This window comes from Triturus cristatus, chromosome 1_1, assembly GCF_964204655.1.
Source record: "Triturus cristatus chromosome 1_1, aTriCri1.1, whole genome shotgun sequence".
Lineage (NCBI taxonomy): Eukaryota > Metazoa > Chordata > Amphibia > Caudata > Salamandridae > Triturus > Triturus cristatus.
The window spans coordinates 1206769297-1206794664 of NC_140579.1; the positions used below are offsets into that span (position 1 = coordinate 1206769297).

At 44.7% G+C, this 25368-nt stretch overlaps 1 protein-coding gene across 11 annotated transcripts in view; it reads right to left on the reverse strand.

The window, feature by feature from the left end:
* Positions 1 to 25368, reverse strand: part of LPCAT4 (lysophosphatidylcholine acyltransferase 4) — a 1035593-nt gene that overhangs the window by 597415 nt on the left and 412810 nt on the right. For all 11 annotated transcript variants that reach the window (XM_085651786.1, XM_085651792.1, XM_085651797.1 and 8 more), the window contains exon 2: positions 7751 to 7893. In XM_085651786.1, the coding sequence (XP_085507912.1) occupies positions 7751 to 7893 (143 nt within the window). The remainder of the gene's footprint in view (positions 1 to 7750; positions 7894 to 25368) is intronic.

Sequence of the window (25368 nt, forward strand, 5' to 3'; positions counted from 1 at the left end):
GCGCCTAACCGGTTGCTGGCCCGCTGGCTAGTGGCCATCTTGGCGACGAAATCTACGACAAACACCGCTGGTCTGGTTGCTCCAGACTGGCCCTTGCTCCCCTCCAAAGGAGCAATCCCTCTGACCTTGCTGGTCAGAACCAACAGCTGATTTCCGATTCCTCCTACAATTGCTTTTGCCAAGGCTTGTTTGCTTCGATCAAGTCGCCGACACCGCCGACAGCGAGAGCCTGCGTGGGACAGCTCGTGAGCCGACTCCTGGACGTCGTCGACCTTCAGGGACCACGTGGCTGCGGAGACAAGCTACCCCTCATCACCTGTTTGCACCCGACATCGCCTGGTACCCACCTGGTGCCACGCTGGTCACTGGCTAGTGACTGTGAACACTGTCCCCTCTGCTTACAGGTCTTCAACATCTCCGATCCACTCTTGGATCCACTGCATCTCTTCCCGACCGACCGCCTGCAGCATCTTTGTCCCAGGCTCAACGGAACAGATAGAAGAAACCCGACGCACTTTGAGGCCTATGCACCCGCTTCCTGTGGGTGAGGTAAAGCTGGTACTCCGGTGCCCATGTGTAGTAATACATCTCTAGTGCCTGTGTTCCAAATCTTAAGTTCCTAGGTCATCCGGAAGATTCCTTTTGCAGTAACTTTGTACTTTTTACGCACCCATTGAAACCTATGGGAGCCCGCGTGTGACTATTTGCTCTGCACACGCCACCCGTGGACCTCCTGGTCACTAACTGACGTTAGCTCCTCGTAGGCCCAGCGATTCTAGAGGCCCTAGGCCTTTTCCCTTTTCTGTTCGTGGTACTTATACCACTATTTTAGTATATGGTTCGAGTGGCCACCAGGGCCTATCCATATAAAGTGCAACTTCTGTGTATTCTGTTATAATCTTGTTTGACGATTTGTGCTCCTGTGCTCATAAAGAGACTAGGGGTTACTTTGAGAAATAAATACATATATATTTTGAATATATATCTGTGTGGTGTCCTTTCATTGGTATAAAAGGGGGTTGCATTTGGTAAAACAGCCGGCTTAACACGCTTCACGAGTTTAGCCTCAAAGACTGCTTAGCCTACGCTACCACTAGGGCAGCTAGTCCGAAAAGGTTGACTTACAACCACACCATAAGGGTTGCTTGGCATGGTACAAGGTGATCACTTTAACTAGTGAGCATCATATACCAGGCCAACTTCTCACATTGGTGAGCAGCGGTTGGATTTGAGCTTGCTGTGTTTTACCATTGTAATCTCTTGGTTACCAATTGAAAGATCACATAGTTACCTGTAGGTACATATAAAACAAGATTAGATATACATAAGTTCTACTGAACTTAGTTGTTGTAGAGCAAAGGGAGTAGCACACCCTGACTACAACTACTAGATAGGTTTAGTAGGTAAACACAAGTGTAGGTAGATTGCAACACATCCACCCACACTTAAGAGCAATGGCCGGGGCAGAGGGGTCCACTGTACCCATCTCTGTTGAGAGTGACCCCCAGAGGGCAACATCCAGCTTTGCTACCCTTAACCAGAATGAGCTCAGGCATTTGGCAACTCTTAGAGGCCTTAAACAGCCCAAGAACCCTACCTCTGCTGAGCTCAGAGAACTCTTACAAAATGATGAGAATCAGAGAGAACTCAGGAAAGCTTCCCAGTTAGCCCCCTTAGGGTCAGGAACAGGAGGCCCCCCTTCTGAAGATGCCACAGAGGTACCCCCTTTCAATAGTCACCCCTTAGATGGGATGCCTACCACAGAGGAAGAAAGTGATGGGGATACAGATGTGAGTGGGGATGAAGGGAGAACTAGCCCAGTGCCAAGTGTTATACTTGGCCCAGCTAAACTAAGGCTATTGGGGACTGACAGTGGGTTCACCCCATTGGATCTCCCCAGTGGACTTAACACAGGGCTTGGAAGGCAAAGGAATCGCTCAGGTGACTCCAATGCTTCCCATGGCTCTAGAGGCTCTCAAGGTCACTCCAGAAGGAGACTGACCACCCCTCAGAGGAGGGAACATGAGGCCAGAATGCAGGAAGCCCAGCTGAGGATCAGGAAGCAGGAGCTAGAAGTAGCCCTGATGGAAGAAAAACTGAGCAAGGCTAGGCAGCATAGAGAGAGTGGGTCTATACCCACTGGTGGCAGCAATGTCCCTAGGGACAAAGATAGGGTCTTTGACAATAGGAACCTGTCCAAGATTGTGCCCCCCTACAAAAGTGGGGATGACATCCACAAATGGATGACTGCTCTTGAGAGAGCCTGCAAAGTGCAGCAGGTTCCTGAAGACCAGTGGGCAGCAATCTTATGGCTCTCCTTTGAGGGGAGAGGCAGAGATAGACTCCTCACTGTTAGAGAAGAGGATGTCAGAAATTACAGAGTCCTGAAGAGTGTCCTAGTTGATGGGTTAGGCTTAACCACTGAACAGTACAGGTTAATGTTCAGAGACACCCAGAAGACACAGACTCAGGACTGGTCTGAATATGTGGAATGTGCCACTAAGGCTTTGGAGGGTTGGTTGCTGGGAAGTAAGGTGTCTGATTATACAGGATTGTACAATTTGATGATGAGAGAGCAGATTTTAAGTAATTGTCAAAACCAGCTTCTCCATCAACACCTGGTAGACTCAGATTTGACCTCTCCCCAAGAATTGGGAAAGAGGGCAGATAAATGGGTCAGGACCAGGATCAGGCCTAAAAACCAGGGTGGTGACCAAAAGAAAGATACCACCAAGCCTCAAGAGAAGGGTGGGGATAAAGAAAAAGAGAAACCTTCCTCAGGGCCCCAAAACTCCACACAGGGTGGTGGGTCCCAAGCTCCCTCCTCTACCACAGCTAAAAAGCCCTACTGCCATGAGTGTAAAACTCCTGGGCATTGGAAAACTGACAGCGGTTGCCCAAGGGCTAAAAACAAAACTGTTCCTCCAATTACTCCTGTCACACCACCTATTACTGTCAGCAGTAATCCCCCAGGTGGTGGGAGTGCCCCCAGAAATCTGGGTGGGTTTACTTGGGGAACACAGGGGGACCCTGGCTTAGCCAATTCCCCTACAGCAACCACTCTTGTCTGTGATGGTGGCATGGGGTTTGCCAACTTCACTGCCTGTCCCAACACTTTGGGTAGGTACAGACAGGAGCCCTACATCAATGGTACAAAAGCTGAGGCCTACAGAGACACTGGGGCTAGCATCACAATGGTGGCCCATTGGCTAGTTCCCTCTGAGCAGCTTTTGCCCGGTTTCTCCTACCAGGTGACTAACATTGATGGCAAACAGAACAGTCATCCCATGGCAGAGGTATGTCTCAGCTGGGGAGGGGTCACTGGCCCTAAAAGGGTAGCAGTGTCCCCAACCTTGCCTGTAGACTGCTTACTGGGGAATGACTTAGAACTCTCAGCTTGGGCTGGAGTTGAACAAGACACCCATTCTAAAATGGTAGGCCTTTCACAAAAGGGTAGGGGGGTTGTGCCATTCACAACCCCTGTCCAAATAGATTTCCTCCCTGAAAAGGTTGGAAGGGCAGTGGTAGCCACAGCCCAGGCACAGACAGACTTCCCTGTAGGGACTGGCAGAGCTGTGACAGTCACAGCTCAAACACAAACTGAGTGCCCCCCTGAAAAGGTTGGCAAGGCTGTAATGGTCTCAGCCTATACTCAGACTGACATAGGTGTAGTGAAGCCTGAAACAATGGATCACTCCACACAAACTGAGAGTAGTGGGGAGGAAGAAAAGTCTCCCTCTCCCCAGACATTAGGAAAACGTCAGCCTCCTCAGGGATCTGACCTCACCCCTTGTGAAGGAACTGCCCCAGAGGTAGCCAGGCCTGGCCTGGCAGAGCCTCTGATGTCAGTGGCCCCTTCCAAGGTGGGATCCAGTCTGGTGCAGGTAGCCTGCCTCTCTCTACCCTGCCTCAGTCAGCCCAGGGCTGCAGAGGTCAGGGAGGCCAGTGGACCCCCAGAGGGCCCCTGTCCACAAGAACCCCCCCATCAAAAGAATGAGGATTGCCTGGCTAGTAGCCCTAGTCAGGTGATGGGTAAAAACATTCCTGAGGGATCTCCTTTACAGGTAGTTAGGGACCTCCCCCAGGGGGATTCTGTTGGGCACAGGCAAACATGGGACCTTAGGGCCCCAAACCTGACCTGTCCCTCCAGTAAGCCCACAAAAGGGACCCAGCCTCCAGCTTTAGGTAGCCAGAGGCTGACCCTGAGAGCACAGTGCAACTCAGTTAAAGAAAGAAAGGCATCCATGGTGGAGGATGATTGGAGGAAGCTGAGGCCTCACTTTGAGGACACTCACTTCAGTACTCCATCTCAACACCAGCCTTTTACTTTGCCAAGACACACCACAGGTAGAGATTCCCTATGGTGGAGACCCTCTGATACCCTTAGGGTGAGGGATTGCTTAGTGGACCATGAGACAGGGGGTAACCATGCCAGTGCTGGTTCCTCCTTATATGGCCACTTGGGCAATATAGGCTTACCTGGTCAAGGTCAGCCTTATCTCCCTTCGTTTGGGGGGGGGTTGTGTAGGAAGGTGGATATCTGACTATGGTTACCCCCAAATTTTTGCCTAGTGTCTAGCTGGTTTTTCGACTTAGTTGGCCTGAGATCCTGCCATTCAGGCTCTCAGGCTATCTGCTCTCTCTGTAAAATGGACTCCATGTACCCTAGGTACATACCCAATTGGTTGGATCACCCTGTCAGCCCCTGTACCAGTGTACACTAGGTACCCAGGGCATTGGTGTACCCAAGGCCTGCCAGGGGCTGCAGCATGTATTATGCCACCCCAGGCTTGGCCTAACAATCTGACACAACTGGCTGATCACTCAGCTGGGGTAAGTTGGTGTAATCACCTCTTACTTAGGTGTAGTATACCTATACCTAACCTTAAATGGGACACCTGGTAACCTATGAGTCACTCCTATGGCAGGCCTTAACAATCCTGAAGGCAGAGTGCTTGGTTCCATGTGAGATGGTGCTCTGGCATGAGCTGAGCCTGTCTGCAGTGGTCGGAACAACTTCCTTCTACTGTTTCCAGATATCGTCATACCATATACTCTTAAGTGCATTATGAACCTCGCGGTTAAATGCTATCTTTGGTTTGGCTTTATCAAAACATGTCGAGTAAGGTGTCATACGAATTGGAATACTAACCCCTCGCCAATTCTGGCGACGGGGTTAGCATTCCACCCTTCTAGAGGGACACGACATGTACAGTACCTGAAACCCGGGTAAAATCAGACATAGCCTCAGCTCCACAAAATGGATGCTGCCACCACAGACACAAGTCTGCCCTCCTGCTGCTGGGAGTCCTTCCAGCTTGGGAGGTGTGGACAAAGGGTTTCCTGCCAGGGGAGGTGCGAGCACCACCCCAGACAGGATTTTGTGTATTGGTCAGGTAGGGCTTGAAAGAAACCAGACATGCCTGTGGCTCACAAGGAGCCTCGGGGCATATGCCAGTTCAAACCGGTCCTGGGGCACACCAGTCCCGGGCCTGGGGCGAGCTGGACAAAGGATTGGGGGTGTAACCACCCCCCTTCCTGGTCCCACCCATAGGGAGGGACCTAGCAGGTAGTCCGGCCCCTAGAATCCGAATAAAGGTAGGAGCTGTGTCCTAAGACTTTAGACATCCTGGAATCAACTTGAAACTAAGAAGAAGACGGGAACTTCGACATTCTGCTGCACAGAAGACTGAAGAAAATCTCCCCTGTGGTCAGGGAGTGACCACCTTGCTAACGCAAGCACCATCCAGCGAATCACCGTCTGCTTTGCCGCCGCCTCCCGCCGGAGCCCGAGCCCAGAGACTGACAAGACCTGGACCTCCAGACCTCTCACCGCCCGATCCACAGTCCCTGAAAAGAGGAGACCCGTGGAGGCACCGAGACACGTGGAGCCAGCCATCTTGGAACGACTACGACAAGCTGACCAGTGCAACAACCGAGGCTCCCTCCAAGTTGTGCTTTGGGTCCTGAGAAGCCCAACCCTCGAGCAGCATCTGCACCAAAGGTGAGCCCTCCAGCATCTCCACGATCTGCGTGGGGCCCTTCTGCATTTTGCCACTCGACGCGCCTAACCGGTTGCTGGCCCGCTGGCTAGTGGCCATCTTGGCGACGAAATCTACGACAAACACCGCTGGTCTGGTTGCTCCAGACTGGCCCTTGCTCCCCTCCAAAGGAGCAATCCCTCTGACCTTGCTGGTCAGAACCAACAGCTGATTTCCGATTCCTCCTACAATTGCTTTTGCCAAGGCTTGTTTGCTTCGATCAAGTCGCCGACACCGCCGACAGCGAGAGCCTGCGTGGGACAGCTCGTGAGCCGACTCCTGGACGTCGTCGACCTTCAGGGACCACGTGGCTGCGGAGACAAGCTACCCCTCATCACCTGTTTGCACCCGACATCGCCTGGTACCCACCTGGTGCCACGCTGGTCACTGGCTAGTGACTGTGAACACTGTCCCCTCTGCTTACAGGTCTTCAACATCTCCGATCCACTCTTGGATCCACTGCATCTCTTCCCGACCGACCGCCTGCAGCATCTTTGTCCCAGGCTCAACGGAACAGATAGAAGAAACCCGACGCACTTTGAGGCCTATGCACCCGCTTCCTGTGGGTGAGGTAAAGCTGGTACTCCGGTGCCCATGTGTAGTAATACATCTCTAGTGCCTGTGTTCCAAATCTTAAGTTCCTAGGTCATCCGGAAGATTCCTTTTGCAGTAACTTTGTACTTTTTACGCACCCATTGAAACCTATGGGAGCCCGCGTGTGACTATTTGCTCTGCACACGCCACCCGTGGACCTCCTGGTCACTAACTGACGTTAGCTCCTCGTAGGCCCAGCGATTCTAGAGGCCCTAGGCCTTTTCCCTTTTCTGTTCGTGGTACTTATACCACTATTTTAGTATATGGTTCGAGTGGCCACCAGGGCCTATCCATATAAAGTGCAACTTCTGTGTATTCTGTTATAATCTTGTTTGACGATTTGTGCTCCTGTGCTCATAAAGAGACTAGGGGTTACTTTGAGAAATAAATACATATATATTTTGAATATATATCTGTGTGGTGTCCTTTCATTGGTATAAAAGGGGGTTGCATTTGGTAAAACAGCCGGCTTAACACGCTTCACGAGTTTAGCCTCAAAGACTGCTTAGCCTACGCTACCACTAGGGCAGCTAGTCCGAAAAGGTTGACTTACAACCACACCATAAGGGTTGCTTGGCATGGTACAAGGTGATCACTTTAACTAGTGAGCATCATATACCAGGCCAACTTCTCACAGGGGGTGTCCGGTAACAATGCACGAGTTGCTTAGCCTTCAGTTGCTCGCAATGATTTTCACTGATCAGAGGTAGCTTTCACTACAGAAAAGGTTGAAGACCCCTGGTCTAGACATGAGTAACTTGACAACTCATCTGATGGAATATCAAAGAAACTATTTAGTCTGCAGCTTGATATTTGCTCTTACACTATAAATCCTGGGAATATCTTTCAATTCATTTATCATTACCATAAATATAAAATGTTGGTAAAAATATTGACAAGACCGGTTTCTAGTCATGTTGTGCTGCACACAGGAACTCTAATACAACTTTTTCAAACACATTCATATTACACTAATCATACACAAGACTTCACGCTCAAAAGCTTTGCACTGAACACAGAGCCAGAGATATAGGTTTGTTAATGCTAGCTCTGCAGCAGGACAAAGACAGTAGACCAGTCTGTCCAAAAACACACCAGATTTCAAAAGCACTTACTTTCTCCGCTCAGTGATTGGCTCCCGCAGTTCTTCCTCAGACAGACCAGCCACACGGAGAACAGCGAAGGGCCACATGAGGAACATGGAGATCCAGGCCAGGAGAAAGCGGATCGGAAACAGCACCAGTCCCAGCAAGTAGTACTAAAAACAAAAAAAGAGTATTGCGTTAACATGGTAAAGCAGGATCCTGGAGGCTGGGACTGAGCACCAATTATTCACGTCTGAGATTCATCACAATTCCACAGGACTGTAGCGTGCAACCACATACATATATGTCACCAGCATGTAGATAAGCATACACATAGGGTCCACAGGTAGCCCCAAAATAAATGTATTTGACTTCAATAACTTCTTCAGATTCCTTGACAAACTGCTTGCCCCTATGAGGACTTCTGCGCTGCCTTGTTGCGGAGTACATAGACTGAAGATGGACTTCAAATTCTAATCTACCTGCTCTAAGCGGCGAGTGTGAGTACCTAGGAATGACTAAGTGACAGCGTCCCACAGCGAGGGCCACTGTAATTATGTGGCAGGGGAGGACCAAGTTACGCGGCAGGGTCGAATAAGTTATGCATCAACAAAAAGCGAATTATGCGGCACCCAATGGTGGCTGCTCCGCTAAGGCGGAGGATCATCGCCCCATTCACTGCTTTGCAGCAGTCAAATAAAATAAAAATAAAATTTGTACTTGATATCATCATTTTATTTTCTCCTGCTGCTGCAGCTTTGCGGGGCGGGGCTGCTCTGCTCACAGAGCAAGGGGAGGAGGAGTGGTGGGCACACTAAGTGCACATGACTGTTTGGCTGCTGTCTCAGGCCAGCCAAACAGTCATACGCACTTTGCATTTTCTCCACCCAGGCTGCATTACAACCTGGGTGGAGGACAAGCCCAGGCTCCCATTCCCCATCTGAGCATCGACCTACAGCGCTCACACCATTCACAGCGCTGCATTACAGCGTGTTGATTGGCTTAGGGAGCTGGGTGCTTCCTACTTCTGTTCCTGGCCTGAGTCCAACACAGAGGAGAGACGCAGTGATAAGGTAGGTGTTTTTTTTATCACCCCTTTAACCCGCCCCCCCGTTCCCCGCTGGTGGCACAGTTTGCAAAAGTGTTACGTCATTATTTTGTCTTTTTCTCACATCTTAATACTGACCTTGGTAAAGTTTCACATCATTACCACCAGTTCCGTTGTAGATGACCTATTGTGGACAATACCAATGCTTACAGTCTGTGGGTGAGGTCGCTACTTATCAGGTAATGGCTTTGTCAATCTCATTTACTTACTTTTTATTTAATGTTTTTCCAAACTCCTTTTTTATTCGTCCCACCCCTGGAACATAGATCTTCTTTACCATTGTTTTACTTAGATGACTTCTATTAACCAACTTCATACGCTCAGGGAACTACTTTTTTTCTTTCTCTGGGAGAACTCCACACCATTACTTGTGTTTCGTTGCTCTTTACCTTGTGTGCTACTTCCCATTCAAAACCCCATCCCTGCGTGGTCTCTGTTATTTTCCCCAGCTCGTATGTTGCTTCCACTGCCCCTCACAAGTCCTGCTCAGAATTGCCTCTCATTAGGTCTCGCCTACGCAGCGCGCATGCGCTGCATAGGAAAGAGACCTGTAGCCATCGATTGCCTTTTTCAGGCTAAAACGTGCACGCGTTCCATTGCCTTCAATGGCAACGCGTGCACGTGTGGAGATTCCCTTGCGGGAGCGAGCACCACAATATGGTAGCAATTATCGCTCCCGCAAGGGAATCGTGCAGCCCCCCCTTCTCACCCTGCTGCCGTGCGCGCTTGTTTGTTGGATCACACCCTAACCACTGCCCTCTCGTACATTTCTGATACGCCGGGTCCCCACAACCTCCGCCTGTTACACACTCTTGCCAGCACCGGAGTGTAATGTGCTGCTTCGATATCCAACCCACTATTGTAATTGGGGTGCTGGGGCCCGCTCTATCAAGGTTCACCACAGCGGTACGATTCAGTTCCCAATGCATTTTTTGTGCCCTTTGCTGACGGACCTCCTCACCTTGTCGGTGGGCTTTAATTCACAGCGTGTTGCTCCTCCACTGGCTGTATTCCGCTCTGTTCGCACTTGGTTGTCGCGCACAACGGCTCAGCCAGGGTCCATACCTCGCCACCCCGACGAGTCACGGCACCATCTGTGTGAGGGGCTCTGGTGCTACGTGCCGGCAATTGGTTGTGCTCTCCCACACAGGTTTGTGGATGGGCACCGCCAGTTCTTTTAATGTCCCCCCTCCCCAACAGTCAAGTACAAAGCGTTGCACCTCCTCCGCGTGGCTTATCTCTCCACGCAAGTCCGCGGCTTCACCGTTAACTCTGAGCCCCGGCGCGGAGCGCAACGTTCCTGTGTCTTCCTGCAAGCCACACCCCTCCCCGATCACTCCTCCGGCTGCCCGTCGTCCCGGGTCACGATCACCGATTGCTGAGTCAGATTAATTTGCGGATTAATTGCTGGCGGGCACTAGTTTGCATTGTAGCTGTGTTTTTTAAACCCGTAAAATGCACAAATAGTTTTATCTAGCAATAGCACACTTACCCGAATGAAGGGGAAAATAGTATGATTAGGTATGCATGTACCTTATTAAACAGCAATAATTAACGAATCTGCTTTTCAGAAATAGTTACTTCCTAATGATTCCTATTTCGAACGCGAGTCTTGATGACTGTAGTGACTTACAGAACACTAGTGAAGCAGCCCCTCCCCTGAGGCCGCCTTAGCACTCACCCCACACCCATCCATCAGAGAAGTCACCAGTCAGGTGCCCCCCGCAAGTAAAAGGGGCCGGCGCAGTTGCTCTTGCCCAGTTCTATCTGCCAACTCCTTGTGTGTGCCAGTTATTTTAGCAGCATGTGGGCCTAGGGCCCAAGACTCCAAACCATAGGGGATTAAAGAGCTTCATAGATGGCAAGTTCCCTCACTCTTACATTACACCGGCGTTCGATAAGCAATGTGGGCATAGGCTTCCCCGACCATGTTTCTTCATGCTAGGTAATCGCAGAGGATTCCAGAATAAATAACCGTCCATCCAGATGTATCCTTTTTTAAACCGTGGAAAGCATCCAAGTCTTCCTACAGAGGCCGTCTGATAAAAGAGGCAACCAAAACTAGTAGCAAGGGAGGCGATGTGCCTTAGGGCTAAAGCTGCTGACTTTAGCACCAGGGAAACAGGTTTGAATACCAACCTTAGCACATCATCCTGTGATTCGGGGCAAATCACTTAATCTCCCTGTGCCTAAAAAATAATGTGTAAGATCTTGTTCTCTTGGAAAGTGCTCTTATGCCCTGTGCAAAAGAAAACAGCAAAAAATGAAAAAATAGCATAAACCCGTAGATTCAAGTTAGAGCCAATCAGATAATAATAATTGAATACACTCCATCTACAATTGTGTACTATGGGACTCATTAGCCAATTAATGCCAACTCCACAAGACACTCTGAAAGAACAAACTCTACTAAGGGTTAAATAAAGACAGTTACCTGCTGCTAGACTGCACGCTAGGGATGCTGTATTACACACGGATAAATGATCGTGATGATCTGGTAAAACACAGGTATCACAGAAGCTACATTAGAGATTTTTAAGTAATGCCATAGAAGGTGACACGGTGAGTGAGAATGTTCCTCTCCAGCCCACCCTCTAAGTGAGTCAGATATGCCTGCAATTTTCAAAAAAAATTCAGGCTCAAAACCTACCCATGAGTCATTCAGCTTCAAAGGCTCAAATTAAGAGACTACAAAGCCATGTCAATATTATTCTAAAGGTCCCATCAAGCTGTAAATCAATGTTTCCAAGAACACACCCTTGGTGTGCTATGAGAGGGAAGATCTGCTGTTGCTCTACCACCCTGTTGTTTAAAGGGGTTAGCCCCTTGTGACAACCCCCATGCAGAATCTGTAATAGTTTTTGCGATGCACACAGGAAAGCTGGGTACTGGCCACACAGTTGAAAACTGGCCCAGATGCTTAGAGTAGAGAGGGTGGAAGCCCATTCATCTTTATTTTGTAGAGTGACTGCGATGTTCACGAAAATTATGTGCATACGTTTCTTCAATATCGATCTTTGGACTGAGAGCCTCTATTCCTGCAGCCTCAGCCTTAGAGTCGCCGACGCAGCTATCAGTGAAGTGGGTGTCATTCTGCTCCATCATACATACTCTAGCTTCCCACTCACCCACTCTGGCCATATCACTGTGTCAGGAACCGAGCTTCTGGGGGCTGTCCACAAGCATCAAAAGCTGTCAAGATCCACACCTCCAAGGTCTATCTTGTTTCCCCCGAGAGCCTTAGATTTGCATATTGCAATATTCTGTTTGGCAGATGTGAGCCTGGACATAAAATGTCCTCTTACATTGATAGGCAGCAGGTGCTAGTCTGACTTGAACATTACATGCCCACCTCCTGTGAAGCTCTCAAATGTACTGGCAAGCTGCTAATGGGAGAGGCCTGTCAGAGCCTGCACTGGCCATTCTGTATGGGAGCTAGCAATCTGGCAGATGTGTCAACAGAGGCTCATGAGGCTCAGTAGGTGTTCAAGTAGGACCCCCCCAACGCACCTACAGCCGAAGAAGAGAGGTGCTGGCATGGGAAGAGCAGGCAAGCATAAGCATCACGTGGCAGGAGCTGCACACAGAGAGAGAACCCCGAAGGATGATAAGATGCACTCCGTCAGAGCAAGTTTCCAGGAAGGCAGCAGACCACAAGGCAGCAGATTAATGGAGGGACGTGAGACACTACTCACGCAGGGCAGTCCTCCTGCAACAGGGTGATGGGGTACAATGAATTAAGGACTTAGTTGTATAACTTGTTTATAGGATAAATATATACCTATGACTGAAATCAATCTTTTCTTTTAGTTTCCAGAAGGTAATACACCATGCAATAGTCAAATGTGTATACAGATCTAAATTTACATTAATTTCGGAATATTTATACAGTCAAAATACAGAGAAATGAAAAGTGGACAAAAGGTGTGTGAGGAACAAAATTCATTTATATCAGTGAATGGTAGTAAGGGTACATAAAAATAAGACAGTTGTATATCAGAGGGGAGACATGATTATACATCCAGTTATTACTCCACTGTACAATATATCAAACACTTTTTCAAAGATATATGATCAATTATCTAGAAAGAAGTGTGACAGTCGACGTTTCGGTCTTCATACGTGAATTTGTGAGACCATCTTCAGGACAAGAAGTTTAAAAGTTGACCCCTATAAGTTAAAAAGTATATAATGAATATATAGACTATACAAAACACACACCTAAGACAAAAAAATAAAGCAAAATCAATTCTGGCATTTCAGAAATGTTGTATCAGTCAATTAAACATCCAATGATTGTTAGAAAGGCTAAAATGATGAAACACTTTAGTCAAAGTCAAATGGTCACTTGTATTAGGACTCCATCTTACTCAATTGTACTATACTTAGACACTGATCGTTTGAACCATCTCGTTTCATTTCATAATTGAATAGAGCTAACTGTTTATTCTATGTCATCACTCATAATGACGCATTCGAATGACATAATCAGCAAAAGAAGGAAAATCAATTCTGACATTTCGCCAGTGTTATATCAATCAATTAAGTATCTAAAGATTGTTAAACAAGATACAACGATGAAACACTTTAGTCAAAGTCAGATGGTCACTTAAATTGAGACTCCATCTTGCTACATAATATTGCACTTTAACAGTAATCATTTAAGCCATACATTTATCTCGTTTCATTTCGTGGTTGGACAAAGCTAACTATTTATTCTATATTTCAACTCATAAAAACATATTCAGATGACATATTTATAAGGAGAGAATATAATTCATCCTATACTCAAGACTTAATGAATTGTGGGTTGTTATGAATTCCTGAGGCCTTGTTTGGATCAAATCGCGACAAAGTTTTGTAATAAAGGACAAAGTTAGTCATGATTACACTTAAAGTTATGAGATTAAACACGCAATAATGTGAAAGACTGTTATTAAATCACTGTGATAATCCAAAAGGGTTCAATATGTATTTTAAACAAGAGAAACATCTTTTAATTAATGCAAGTAATTTTACCTCGTAGTGGTTTGAATTGATTATGGAATTTGTAGATATCTTCCTTTCTTAGTATCGAAATTTAAATTAAGACCTCTCGCTTAACGCTATGTAAAGAGAAAACATATCGTGAGTCTTGAGTGCTTTTAAGCGACTGAAACTTATCCACAAAGGTAAAAGTATGTCGAAGTACCTTAAAATTTGGCGGTTGTTTAGAAGCAAACTGTTGAAGTATTAGGTGTACTGTGTAGTTACACCTGCAGAAAACGTCATTCGTGTATTTAAACACTGCAAAAGGAATATGAGAGTATTCAGTGTATTGTGGTTACAATTGTTAATAGCCTCACACGTAGTAAGTGAGAGAGATATAAACCAACCTCATAGTGGTCTGACTGTTGGTTCAGACAGAATTAAGCCCAATATGAATGGCGCTGTAATCGCTTGCTGCGTAAATCGAGCGATGGTAATTGTTGTCACCGTTACGGGGCGTATTACTTAAATCCCACGAAAATTACTGCAAGGCGAAATTGGATAGTATTAGGTTGAGTTGTACTAATTTAGGAGCATTGAAAGCAAAGGCTAGGCGAGAGCTAACAACTAACCTGGCGTGAGCACAGCAGTCATCTACGGTGAATCTCGGCATCGAGCGTTGAAACTGCCGCGATCGTTTGGACTTAAATATACGTATTGTGACGATATAGAGATAGGACTTGTAAGTAAGTTTACATGGTATGTCGGTACAGAAAACCGTGTCGGCCATGTTGGACTGGGATACCAACATCAACCGTGTAAGAATATAGTATGTCGGTGCAGAAGTACGTGTCGGCCATGTTGGACTGGGATACTAACAACAACAACGTTAGAATATAGTATGTTTGTCAAATTATTTTAGAGTATCGATGGTATATTGATGATATTCTGTTTTAGACTAATTGATCCCTGTAGTCCAAGTATATGGGATAAACTATTAAGATAAATTCTCAATAGTTCTTAGACGTACTTATATCATGGAACACAAACTCAAACAGTGCACCTCCAGTTAAACCAATGTGACCAGGAGTTAAAATCAAGAAAGTCATTGTGGGCACAAGACGAGGTTGATTTAACCCCTAGTGACAGAGGTTGTGTATATATAAGCACATATTTATGGTTACTGCGTCATCAAAAAATTGAAATTAGGGTAATCATTGTACCTGCAGGACGGAGTTGGTTTGTCACATGGTAGCAGAGGTTGTAAATACAACTATCTAATTGGTTCTCAATGTCTCACCTTTATGGCTATTAATAGAATCAAAAATCGGATATTCTACATTTTAGTTACAAGGTGATTGCAAGTGTTAAAATTGCAAAGATTCACAGGCTATTGCAATCAGAGTGTCCTTGTTGTCATCATTGGTATTTGGATTGGCAGCTGTACCATCAACAGTTTAATACATATACATATAAATCTCAACATCGTATAAACCTGTATAATGTTCAAAAATAGCTCACAGATAGTTTGATCAAGTATAAAACAGTGATTATACATAAGGTTAGAGCTATTTATAAATTATACGTTATAGACGTAGCATCTATTACAGATAGAAGATTACATATTCTTTCTCTGAGTTGAAGTCTAGAGACAAGCTAAAGTATGCCATTCAGATGTTGAATTGAGACCACGGTTAATCAAATCTGTCATGCAGATCAGTTTACCTTCCTTTATGGTCAAGAATCGGTCTACATTACTTTGTCTCTTTGAAGGTTTAATCACATCTAGTACCCACCATTTCATATCTTTATCTGAATGACCCTGTCTCTGATAATGCTCCACGAGGGGTGCATTTTCTGTGTGGCATCTTATCCGAGATTGATGTTGTAGAATCCTTTTTTTGATTGGCTGAACTGTTTTGCCGATATAATGCAATTTACACGGACATTGTATGCAATAGATTACATTACATGTGTTGCAATTGGAAAATGATTTAAGGGTGAGTGTAATACCATTGATGGTACATTTTTTGATTGTTTCTGAGGTGTTACATGCTAAGCACATATTACACTTAAAATGTCCAACAATGGGGACCAGTTGTCTCATGTTGTCTACTGTGTTGTTGGGCCGGTCTTCATATGCTCTAACCAGACGGACTCTAAGGTTAATTCCCCTTTTGAAAGAGAATAGGGGTTTTGACTGGAATTCAAGGAGATTTTTTAATAAATTCCAGTGTCGATTAACAATCTTCTTTATAGCATTAGCGTGAGTTCCGAAAGTCGAGACACAAACCAGATGAGGTTGTTGTGGGCGATCTTTCACAGTCAACAACGTTTCTCTGTTATTATACCATGCACGTTTCATGGATTTTTTTAAAAGTTTGGATGGATAACCCCTCGCTTTTAATTTTTCTGTAAGTTTTTTAGCCTCAATGAAGTAGTCATTTTTGAAGGTACAGTTTCTGCGTAAACGCAAGAACTGCCCAAAGGGGAGGCCATCTTTGAGGGCTTGAGGGTGATGACTTTGATATTCAAGCAGGGTATTTCTGGACGTAGGTTTTGTAAACAAGGTGGTATATAAATGGTTCGAAATATCATTCTTGATAGTTATATCCAGAAAGTTGATCTTCGCATTGTCAAATTCCATGGTGAATTTCAAGTGTGCATTTCTATGGTTAAGCCAGACATGGAAGGTGTTTAGTTCTTCCTTTGTGCCATGCCAAACCAAGAAGACATCATCTATATAGCGAAGCCACTTCCTGATGTTAGCGGAAAATGGGTTCGTTACATTGAATATGAATTCATTTTCAAATACAGAGACATAGATGTTCGCAATGTCTGGGGCGTAAACAGCTCCCATCGCTACTCCTTTTCGTTGTTGATAAAAGGTATTACGAAAAAGGAAAAAATTCTCACACAGAGAGATACGGACACATTCAATAATGAATTCTGTAGGCACTTGATGTGGTCTAGCTCTAGTGTCTAGAAGGTTGCATAGAATCTGTAGGACTTCCTCTTGAGGGATATTCGTATAGAGGCTCTCTATATCCATGGTGACCAGGTATTCATTCAAGGGGTCAAATTCAAGGTTTTCAACTATGTTGATCACAGCCATAGTGTCCCGGATGTATGCAGGATGGTTAACAGCAAATGGTCTAATAAAAAAATCTGCATATTGGGCTAAAGGCTTCAGGATGGAGTTACAGCCCGAAACTATCGGGCGACCAGGTGGATTTAGAGGGTCTTTGTGCACCTTTGGGAGCAAATATATAGCAGGAACGGTCGGTGTTTTATTGACGAGGAAGGCAGATTCTTTCTCTGAGAGCCAACCACCATCAAAACCTAACTTGCTCAGTTTCGATATTTCTGTAGTAAGTCTGTTTGTGGGATTAGTTACAAGTTTCTTATAGTGTAGAGGGTTGGATAATTGTTTAAGAGCCTCTTCAGTATATTTGTCCTTGTCCCAGAGGACTATCCCACCGCCCTTGTCCGCAGGTTTTATCAGGACATTAGGGAGTGATTGAAGATTCTGCAATGCAACTTGTTTTTCTTTTGAAAAATTAGATTTATATTGTATCTTCTGTTTGAAGAGATTATCGATATCAATGAGAATTGCATGCTCCTAAATTAGTACAACTCAACCTAATACTATCCAATTTCGCCTTGCAGTAATTTTCGTGGGATTTAAGTAATACGCCCCGTAACGGTGACAACAATTACCATCGCTCGATTTACGCAGCAAGCGATTACAGCGCCATTCATATTGGGCTTAATTCTGTCTGAACCAACAGTCAGACCACTATGAGGTTGGTTTATATCTCTCTCACTTACTACGTGTGAGGCTATTAACAATTGTAACCACAATACACTGAATACTCTCATATTCCTTTTGCAGTGTTTAAATACACGAATGACGTTTTCTGCAGGTGTAACTACACAGTACACCTAATACTTCAACAGTTTGCTTCTAAACAACCGCCAAATTTTAAGGTACTTCGACATACTTTTACCTTTGTGGATAAGTTTCAGTCGCTTAAAAGCACTCAAGACTCACGATATGTTTTCTCTTTACATAGCGTTAAGCGAGAGGTCTTAATTTAAATTTCGATACTAAGAAAGGAAGATATCTACAAATTCCATAATCAATTCAAACCACTACGAGGTAAAATTACTTGCATTAATTAAAAGATGTTTCTCTTGTTTAAAATACATATTGAACCCTTTTGGATTATCACAGTGATTTAATAACAGTCTTTCACATTATTGCGTGTTTAATCTCATAACTTTAAGTGTAATCATGACTAACTTTGTCCTTTATTACAAAACTTTGTCGCGATTTGATCCAAACAAGGCCTCAGGAATTCATAACAACCCACAATTCATTAAGTCTTGAGTATAGGATGAATTATATTCTCTCCTTATAAATATGTCATCTGAATATGTTTTTATGAGTTGAAATATAGAATAAATAGTTAGCTTTGTCCAACCACGAAATGAAACGAGATAAATGTATGGCTTAAATGATTACTGTTAAAGTGCAATATTATGTAGCAAGATGGAGTCTCAATTTAAGTGACCATCTGACTTTGACTAAAGTGTTTCATCGTTGTATCTTGTTTAACAATCTTTAGATACTTAATTGATTGATATAACACTGGCGAAATGTCAGAATTGATTTTCCTTCTTTTGCTGATTATGTCATTCGAATGCGTCATTATGAGTGATGACATAGAATAAACAGTTAGCTCTATTCAATTATGAAATGAAACGAGATGGTTCAAACGATCAGTGTCTAAGTATAGTACAATTGAGTAAGATGGAGTCCTAATACAAGTGACCATTTGACTTTGACTAAAGTGTTTCATCATTTTAGCCTTTCTAACAATCATTGGATGTTTAATTGACTGATACAACATTTCTGAAATGCCAGAATTGATTTTGCTTTATTTTTTTGTCTTAGGTGTGTGTTTTGTATAGTCTATATATTCATTATATACTTTTTAACTTATAGGGGTCAACTTTTAAACTTCTTGTCCTGAAGATGGTCTCACAAATTCACGTATGAAGACCGAAACGTCGACTGTCACACTTCTTTCTAGATAATTGATCATATATCTTTGAAAAAGTGTTTGATATATTGTACAGTGGAGTAATAACTGGATGTATAATCATGTCTCCCCTCTGATATACAACTGTCTTATTTTTATGTACCCTTACTACCATTCACTGATATAAATGAATTTTGTTCCTCACACACCTTTTGTCCACTTTTCATTTCTCTGTATTTTGACTGTATAAATATTCCGAAATTAATGTAAATTTAGATCTGTATACACATTTGACTATTGCATGGTGTATTACCTTCTGGAAACTAAAAGAAAAGATTGATTTCAGTCATAGGTATATATTTATCCTATAAACAAGTTATACAACTAAGTCCTTAATAAATCCCTTGAAGGCACACCCTACCCATACATACTATCTGCCCAAGCCCTCAAGGGTATATTGGGTTATCCATTACACAGATTGTGGGGTACAATGAAAGCAGGGTCAGATTGGGATCACAATTAGGCCCGGGCACTCCCAAAAAAGTGGCCCATATTCCCAATCTGGTTAGTCTCACTGGAATCTGGCTGGTTATTTTTTGTTATGGTTTTGTATAGCGTGAACTCGGTCCAAAGTCATTAGAGTTGTGAGCACCAGTTACATTACACAATATCAAATTCATTTTCAGTATGGAGATCCAGTGTGGTGAATGAGCCACTTTTGTGGTCTGACACCCTATGATGACCCTCAACCACCACCATTTTGTACTGACTTAAGTGTGTTATGTTACCTTAGCCTTAATGTAGGATGGGTTTGCATATGCCTGCTTTTCTTCTGTCTTTTAGTGGAATAGTCTTTCCAAGAATAGAAGGTATGGGATGTTGAGGTGCAGTCTTGTGGGTGGTGGTGCACACATGTGCTCAATGTTGTATACTGAGGGATTAAGTGTATAATGTTATTTGGGTTAGGTGAATTATGACTTTGACCTATTGGCTTTGACGTAGTCTAATATGTCATTCTACCTTCTGACTTTACCTTGCTTCAAACTTTTCTGTGTACACAGTGGTGTTTGTAAGTTGTGTGGATGAGAATTATAGGTGCGGACTATTGCCTTTGACAGGGCCTCATGTCTGACTCTGCCTTGCTGCTGCGTGCACAGCCGTGCTTGCAAGTTGTTTGGGTTATTCACATTCAAGGTCTTGGTGTTTTCCTGAGTGATTGTTTAGTGTACTGTGGAAGGCCTTGTGAGAGCTTCGTCAAGACAGAGGCTGGAAGATGTGCGAATGGAGGAAGAGACTTGAGAGCTCCTTACTGCCATGGAGATGCTTGCTTGGAACTTGGCCAGTTCTGGTAAAATTCCTCTGGCGGTGGGAGGAGGTCTTTCACGAATCTTCTAGTGTGTTTATAGCTGAGGGTTGCAGGCTGAGAAACTGGGAGTTTGGATTCCGAGCGAGGGCAGACGTGTCTATCTCGGATTGAACCCTGGCTTGCTGAGCTCTGATCCCCGGCTGTAATTCCCCCAGTCAGAAGTGGGCAGTGTATGCACCAGGTGATGTATTGAGTTGTGTGGTTTTTTGATCATTGGAGGTGTTTTCTTTGTGGTGTGGGAGGTGCACATCCAGAGTACTCCTCTGCTCTCTATATATGTATATCTTTCTGATCTCTTGCAGGACGTCCAGTGTACCTTATCTTATATCAGTTATTGCTTGTTTATTAATCAGTATTATAGTTTGCTCAGTTATTGATTCGTGCCTTTAGATTATAAGTTTGCTACATATATTTGAATATGTTCAATCATATTATTGATATGTTAGAGTCTGCTATGTTAGGTGCATTTGGCTTACTGTGCGATGCTATTTACTAATAAATACATCCCAGATATACCAATTCGTCTTTTCCTTGTAGCACGAGGTGTGGACTCTTCTTGACCAAGTATTCTGTTGTAGAAGGATGGGTGAATTCCCTTCTAGCAGGTAATTGTGTTATAGGAAGTTGGCGCTACTCTTCACAAGTGATGCGCAAATTATTGTTTTCTTGCCTTGCCTTGCCTTTGGGGGAGTGTTGAAAGTTTGCCCACCTTAGGAAGTGCAAAGGTGTAGTATATTTGCCTCCCAGGTGGGAGTGCAGGGATTGGGTGTGGCTTATTGGTGACAAGCCACATTCAAAACATCCAGTGATGTGCCCAGAATCACAGAATGTTGAGCTGACGCTGGGCCTCGAACCCAGTTTAAATGTTTACAGCTCTGACCATGGCGCTACATTCAATTACATGCAAATGTCTAATTTCCCCCCAACAAGGCCTAAAAGACACTGGGGCTGAGGTGACAGCATGTGGCTGCTAAGGAGGCTACTTCTTTTACCCATTCCCCAGCCCATTATAGCCTCAGGGTATTTAGCTGGCAAGGGAGGTGTCAAAAAGCACATTGCTGTTGCTTGTGTGTGGGGGGATGGGGGTAGATGAGAAAGGCCAAATATCACCTGCACCCCTGTGAGGCCCCTGCATACAACACACCTTTCTTGCACAACTCCCTCCTCCCCCATGGTCTAAAAGTGATGGCCCGGTGGGGGGTAACACTGCTTCTTTTTGACACCTTCCTTGCCAGCTAAATGCCCTGAGGCTATAATGGGCTGGGGAGGGAATAAGAGAAGTGGCCTCCAGGCTGAGAACGCGAGGCAGTGCGCCTAGGTGGGAATGCCCCAAAGGCTTAAATAACACCACGGCCTCAGTTAACAGCATGTCAGGGGGAGTGCTCTATGATGCTTGCGCCACATTAAATTGGCCTGGCGGGGAGTGGAAAAGTCTCTTTGGCCCGCATACAGAGGCCCACAGACCGGCCCCAGGTGACCCTGAGGCACCGGCCCATCGACCAATGCCCGCCTTCCCAATCCTACCCTGAGAAGCAGAGAACAGTACAGAGAACTCTGCATTGTTTTTACACTGCCTCATCACCAGTTCTATTCTCCAATGAAAGGAAGGGCATACACACCAGGTGGGGATGATTGAAAACTTTCTATTTGCCTTTTCTGTCTTTCAGTGATATGTTTCTGCTTGGAGTTTCATAAAACGTCCTTCTCTCTTTCTGACGAGCTAGCTGCCAGTCCTTCTTTCTCTGTCCCAGTTGCAGGTGACAGGAGCTTCAACCGTGTGTGGGTGTCCTGAACTTGATGTTCCATGCCATTCCAGAGACATGCCAGGGGTGAACACTTCCATGGTGACATCAAGGTTGTGATAAATTAAAATGTTCATGCAATACCCTAGTCTCTAAGGCTCACATGTTTGTTTGGAAAGATTCACACTTTCTTTATAGGTGGAAAAGAAAGAGAATCTGCTGTTCAGAGATAACTCCCACGCCATTTCATGGGGTGGAGATATTAGCAGTGTTCAATCTCTACTGGGCATAGGAAATTCTGATGTCTACAAGAGAGTTGCATCGACTCTATCAGCCTTCTTCGGGTCATTGGTAAACACGGATTATGAGTTTTAACCTGCAAACAGCCAAGCAGCACCCAGGCTTTGGGGGAAGACTAGTCCTATTTTTGACATTTGCTTCCATGAGTTCCTCATCTGGACTCAAACTTCCTTCGGAATTTAGCTCCCTGCTTCATCCTATAAACAAAATCTATTGCAGATCAGCCAATATAATTCACTAAGCCTTAACTACATCATTGGCCTCACAGATTTGATTATAAGCACTAATAAGTCCGTTAAATATGATACCTCTCTGTCACCCTGTAATATTCTATTATGCTTTCAGTGGAAATCGCTCGTCCATGCATGAATTCACAGAATTATTTATCCCTCTGTGCACCTATGCCCCAGTCATCCATCTGTTCATTCATCTATTTGCTCTGTAATCCGCCCATAAATCCATCTTTGGCCTCATTCTTGCAAGGTCTCACTCCTCCATCTGCACGACCCTACATGCAAAATAGTTAATCAGTGAAAAAACATTTCCATTTTAAGAATGCCAGACATATTGTCTGGTTTTACAAGGGCTTGTCAGTGCGGGAAGGAGACCACATGCTTCTAAGGCATTTAATAGGAAGGCGCCCTGTTGTGGTTCCCTGTTGTGGCCAGGCAAACCTCGCAAGAAAAACAAGCATTGGCATAGCCAATAGGTCTCGCCTTTGGGACCTTGTAAGTAAAAAAAAAAAAAAAACTTGTGTAAAACTTCCCTAAATACGAAGTAAATGTAAACGTGAAGTCTTATACTTACTAACAAGGTCCCAAAAGCGAGAACTATTGGCTATGCCAATGCTTGTTTTTTACAGCCGCTACCCAGCTTCTGAGTTGCTCCCTCTCTCAACCGGGCTTAACTCCAGTTTATCTGTTGCTCCCTCCCTCTCCATGCCCATCCCCAACCAGCTGTCAGTACTTATTTAGCTCCTTTACCCTGTCTGCCCTACCGATGCTCCGCCTCTCCCAGTCTTGTTCTTTAAAACAAAACAAATGGAAGCCACGTTACGGTGCAAGCACGCACTGGCATGGTAAATCAAGGGCCACTGTTGCCTAGAGAAGCATGTTCTCAAAGGGATGGTGAGGCAACTGTCACCACCTTTTTGGGAGATGCTGACTGAATAGCGTACGAGAGTGTGAAATCAAATGCACCTAGGACTACAGGAAATTCCCGTGAAAGTAAAAGTAAGTCAAACGAGAACGAACAATAAAACTGTTCAAGCCGATACATGCAAAAGGCACGGTAACATCAGAACCCTCGCCGTGAATATTATACAAAAGAGAATGCGGGGCAGGTTTGCTATATTAAGGCTGTTAAATGCAAAGTGAGGGGTGACCAGAGGGACCTCCCCGTGACCTTCACCCTTCCAAACGTGAACGCGGAAAAAAACGCTTAAAGTTAAAGAGCCCTACAGTTACATCGTGCTCAGCTCAGAACCGCACAGACGTGCCTTACGAGTACGAACAAAAAATGTCCTGTAGTTCTTTCTATGTGCATTTGATTTCACACTTGTGTACGCTATTCGCTTACTTGGTTTCACGTTGTTTTCAGCACTTGCATTTTCCAGCATTTCACTTCGACACTGTATGCATCATAAGCATGTTGGCACAATGTATTCAGCTCATGCCAGCTTTTTTGCATGTTCTCGAAGGGTGACTTTATGTTGCATCTGCTGAACTCCTTTTCTATTGTCTATGATATAGCCGATTGGCTTACATTTCGTTACTTCCTCATGTGTATTTAGTTTATTTTTAGAATAATTATCCCCTGATGAAGGGCTACCCAAGTACGAAATGCATTGGGGCGGGATGATATAAAACTTGATTGTCATTGTTCAGAAACTTGAGAGAATGGATTACATTTCCGAACAAGGCGGAATGATGAACAGGAAATACCACCTTTGAAAAATTAAAAATATTCCAACGTTAAAATTTGATGACTATTGGAGTTATTTGGATGAAGGTTCCCTTGAAAAAGAGGAGCATTCGGCTGTGCTGAAGGGGACGAACCGCAGATGGGGAGCGCTATTTTTCATTTATACGTTTTTCCACTCAATGATCAGAAAATGCACCCTTTATGCACGCTTCAAACTGAGCAACATTTGATGCAAGATGGCAGCAGATCTATTTTTGGAAGACTGGATTGGAACGACCTTTAAGGGTATTAAACTCTGCAAATTTTTTGCAATAGAAAGAGCCCATCGAGCCCTTGGACCGCTGCCGAGCCTAGGTTCGCCACCTAAAGCCCTGATAGCACGTATGTTCATTAATAGAGACAGAGACATAATATTGCAGTATATCCGCACAAATGGTCTGCCCAAATATGAAGATCGTGACATCCAGATTTACCCAGATTATACCAGAAAAATGCAAGATCTCAGAAATGGATTTCTGGGGGTCAAACGACGACTGAGAGCCAATAATATTAAATATAGCCTGATATTTCCAGCGAAACTCTGAGTGCAATATGGAGACAGGGCCCCGTTTTATAAAACATTTCAGGAGGCAATAGACTGGATGGACTTGATAGGACTGGACGGACAAGATCAGAACCAGGGATGGCGAGAACAGTGGAGAAGGAACAGAAGGCAGCGAGGTCAATGCAGAGACTGAGAAGAGCGAGGATCCATGCCGCAAGAGGTTTTAGACACAGGACGCATCCTGGTAGAAGCCGATGGTACGCTTCGGAATGAAACAGCAACGATACCACTTCAGAATCAGTTTTCCCCACTCCGTTTGGTGCAATAGCCCCAAAGACAGTCTGTAAATACTCCGGGATGAGGAGGGGAGGACCTCCAAGGCAGACACAGCAGATGGGAACAGTGAGGAAAATAGAGAGAGAACATCCAAAACTTGTAAGTAAATAAAATGGCAGGAGGGAACAAGTTAACCTGAATGTGAGAAGTTATAGGGGACACCTTGCACCAGTCTAATTCGACTCTTATGATGATAGGTTTAAGACAACCTTTAAAGAAAGCTATCCTAGTGGTAGCTGTGGAGAGCAGCCTTCAGGCTAAGTCTTGAAGGAGTGTAAAGCTTATTGTTTTACCATAGATAACCTCTTGAATA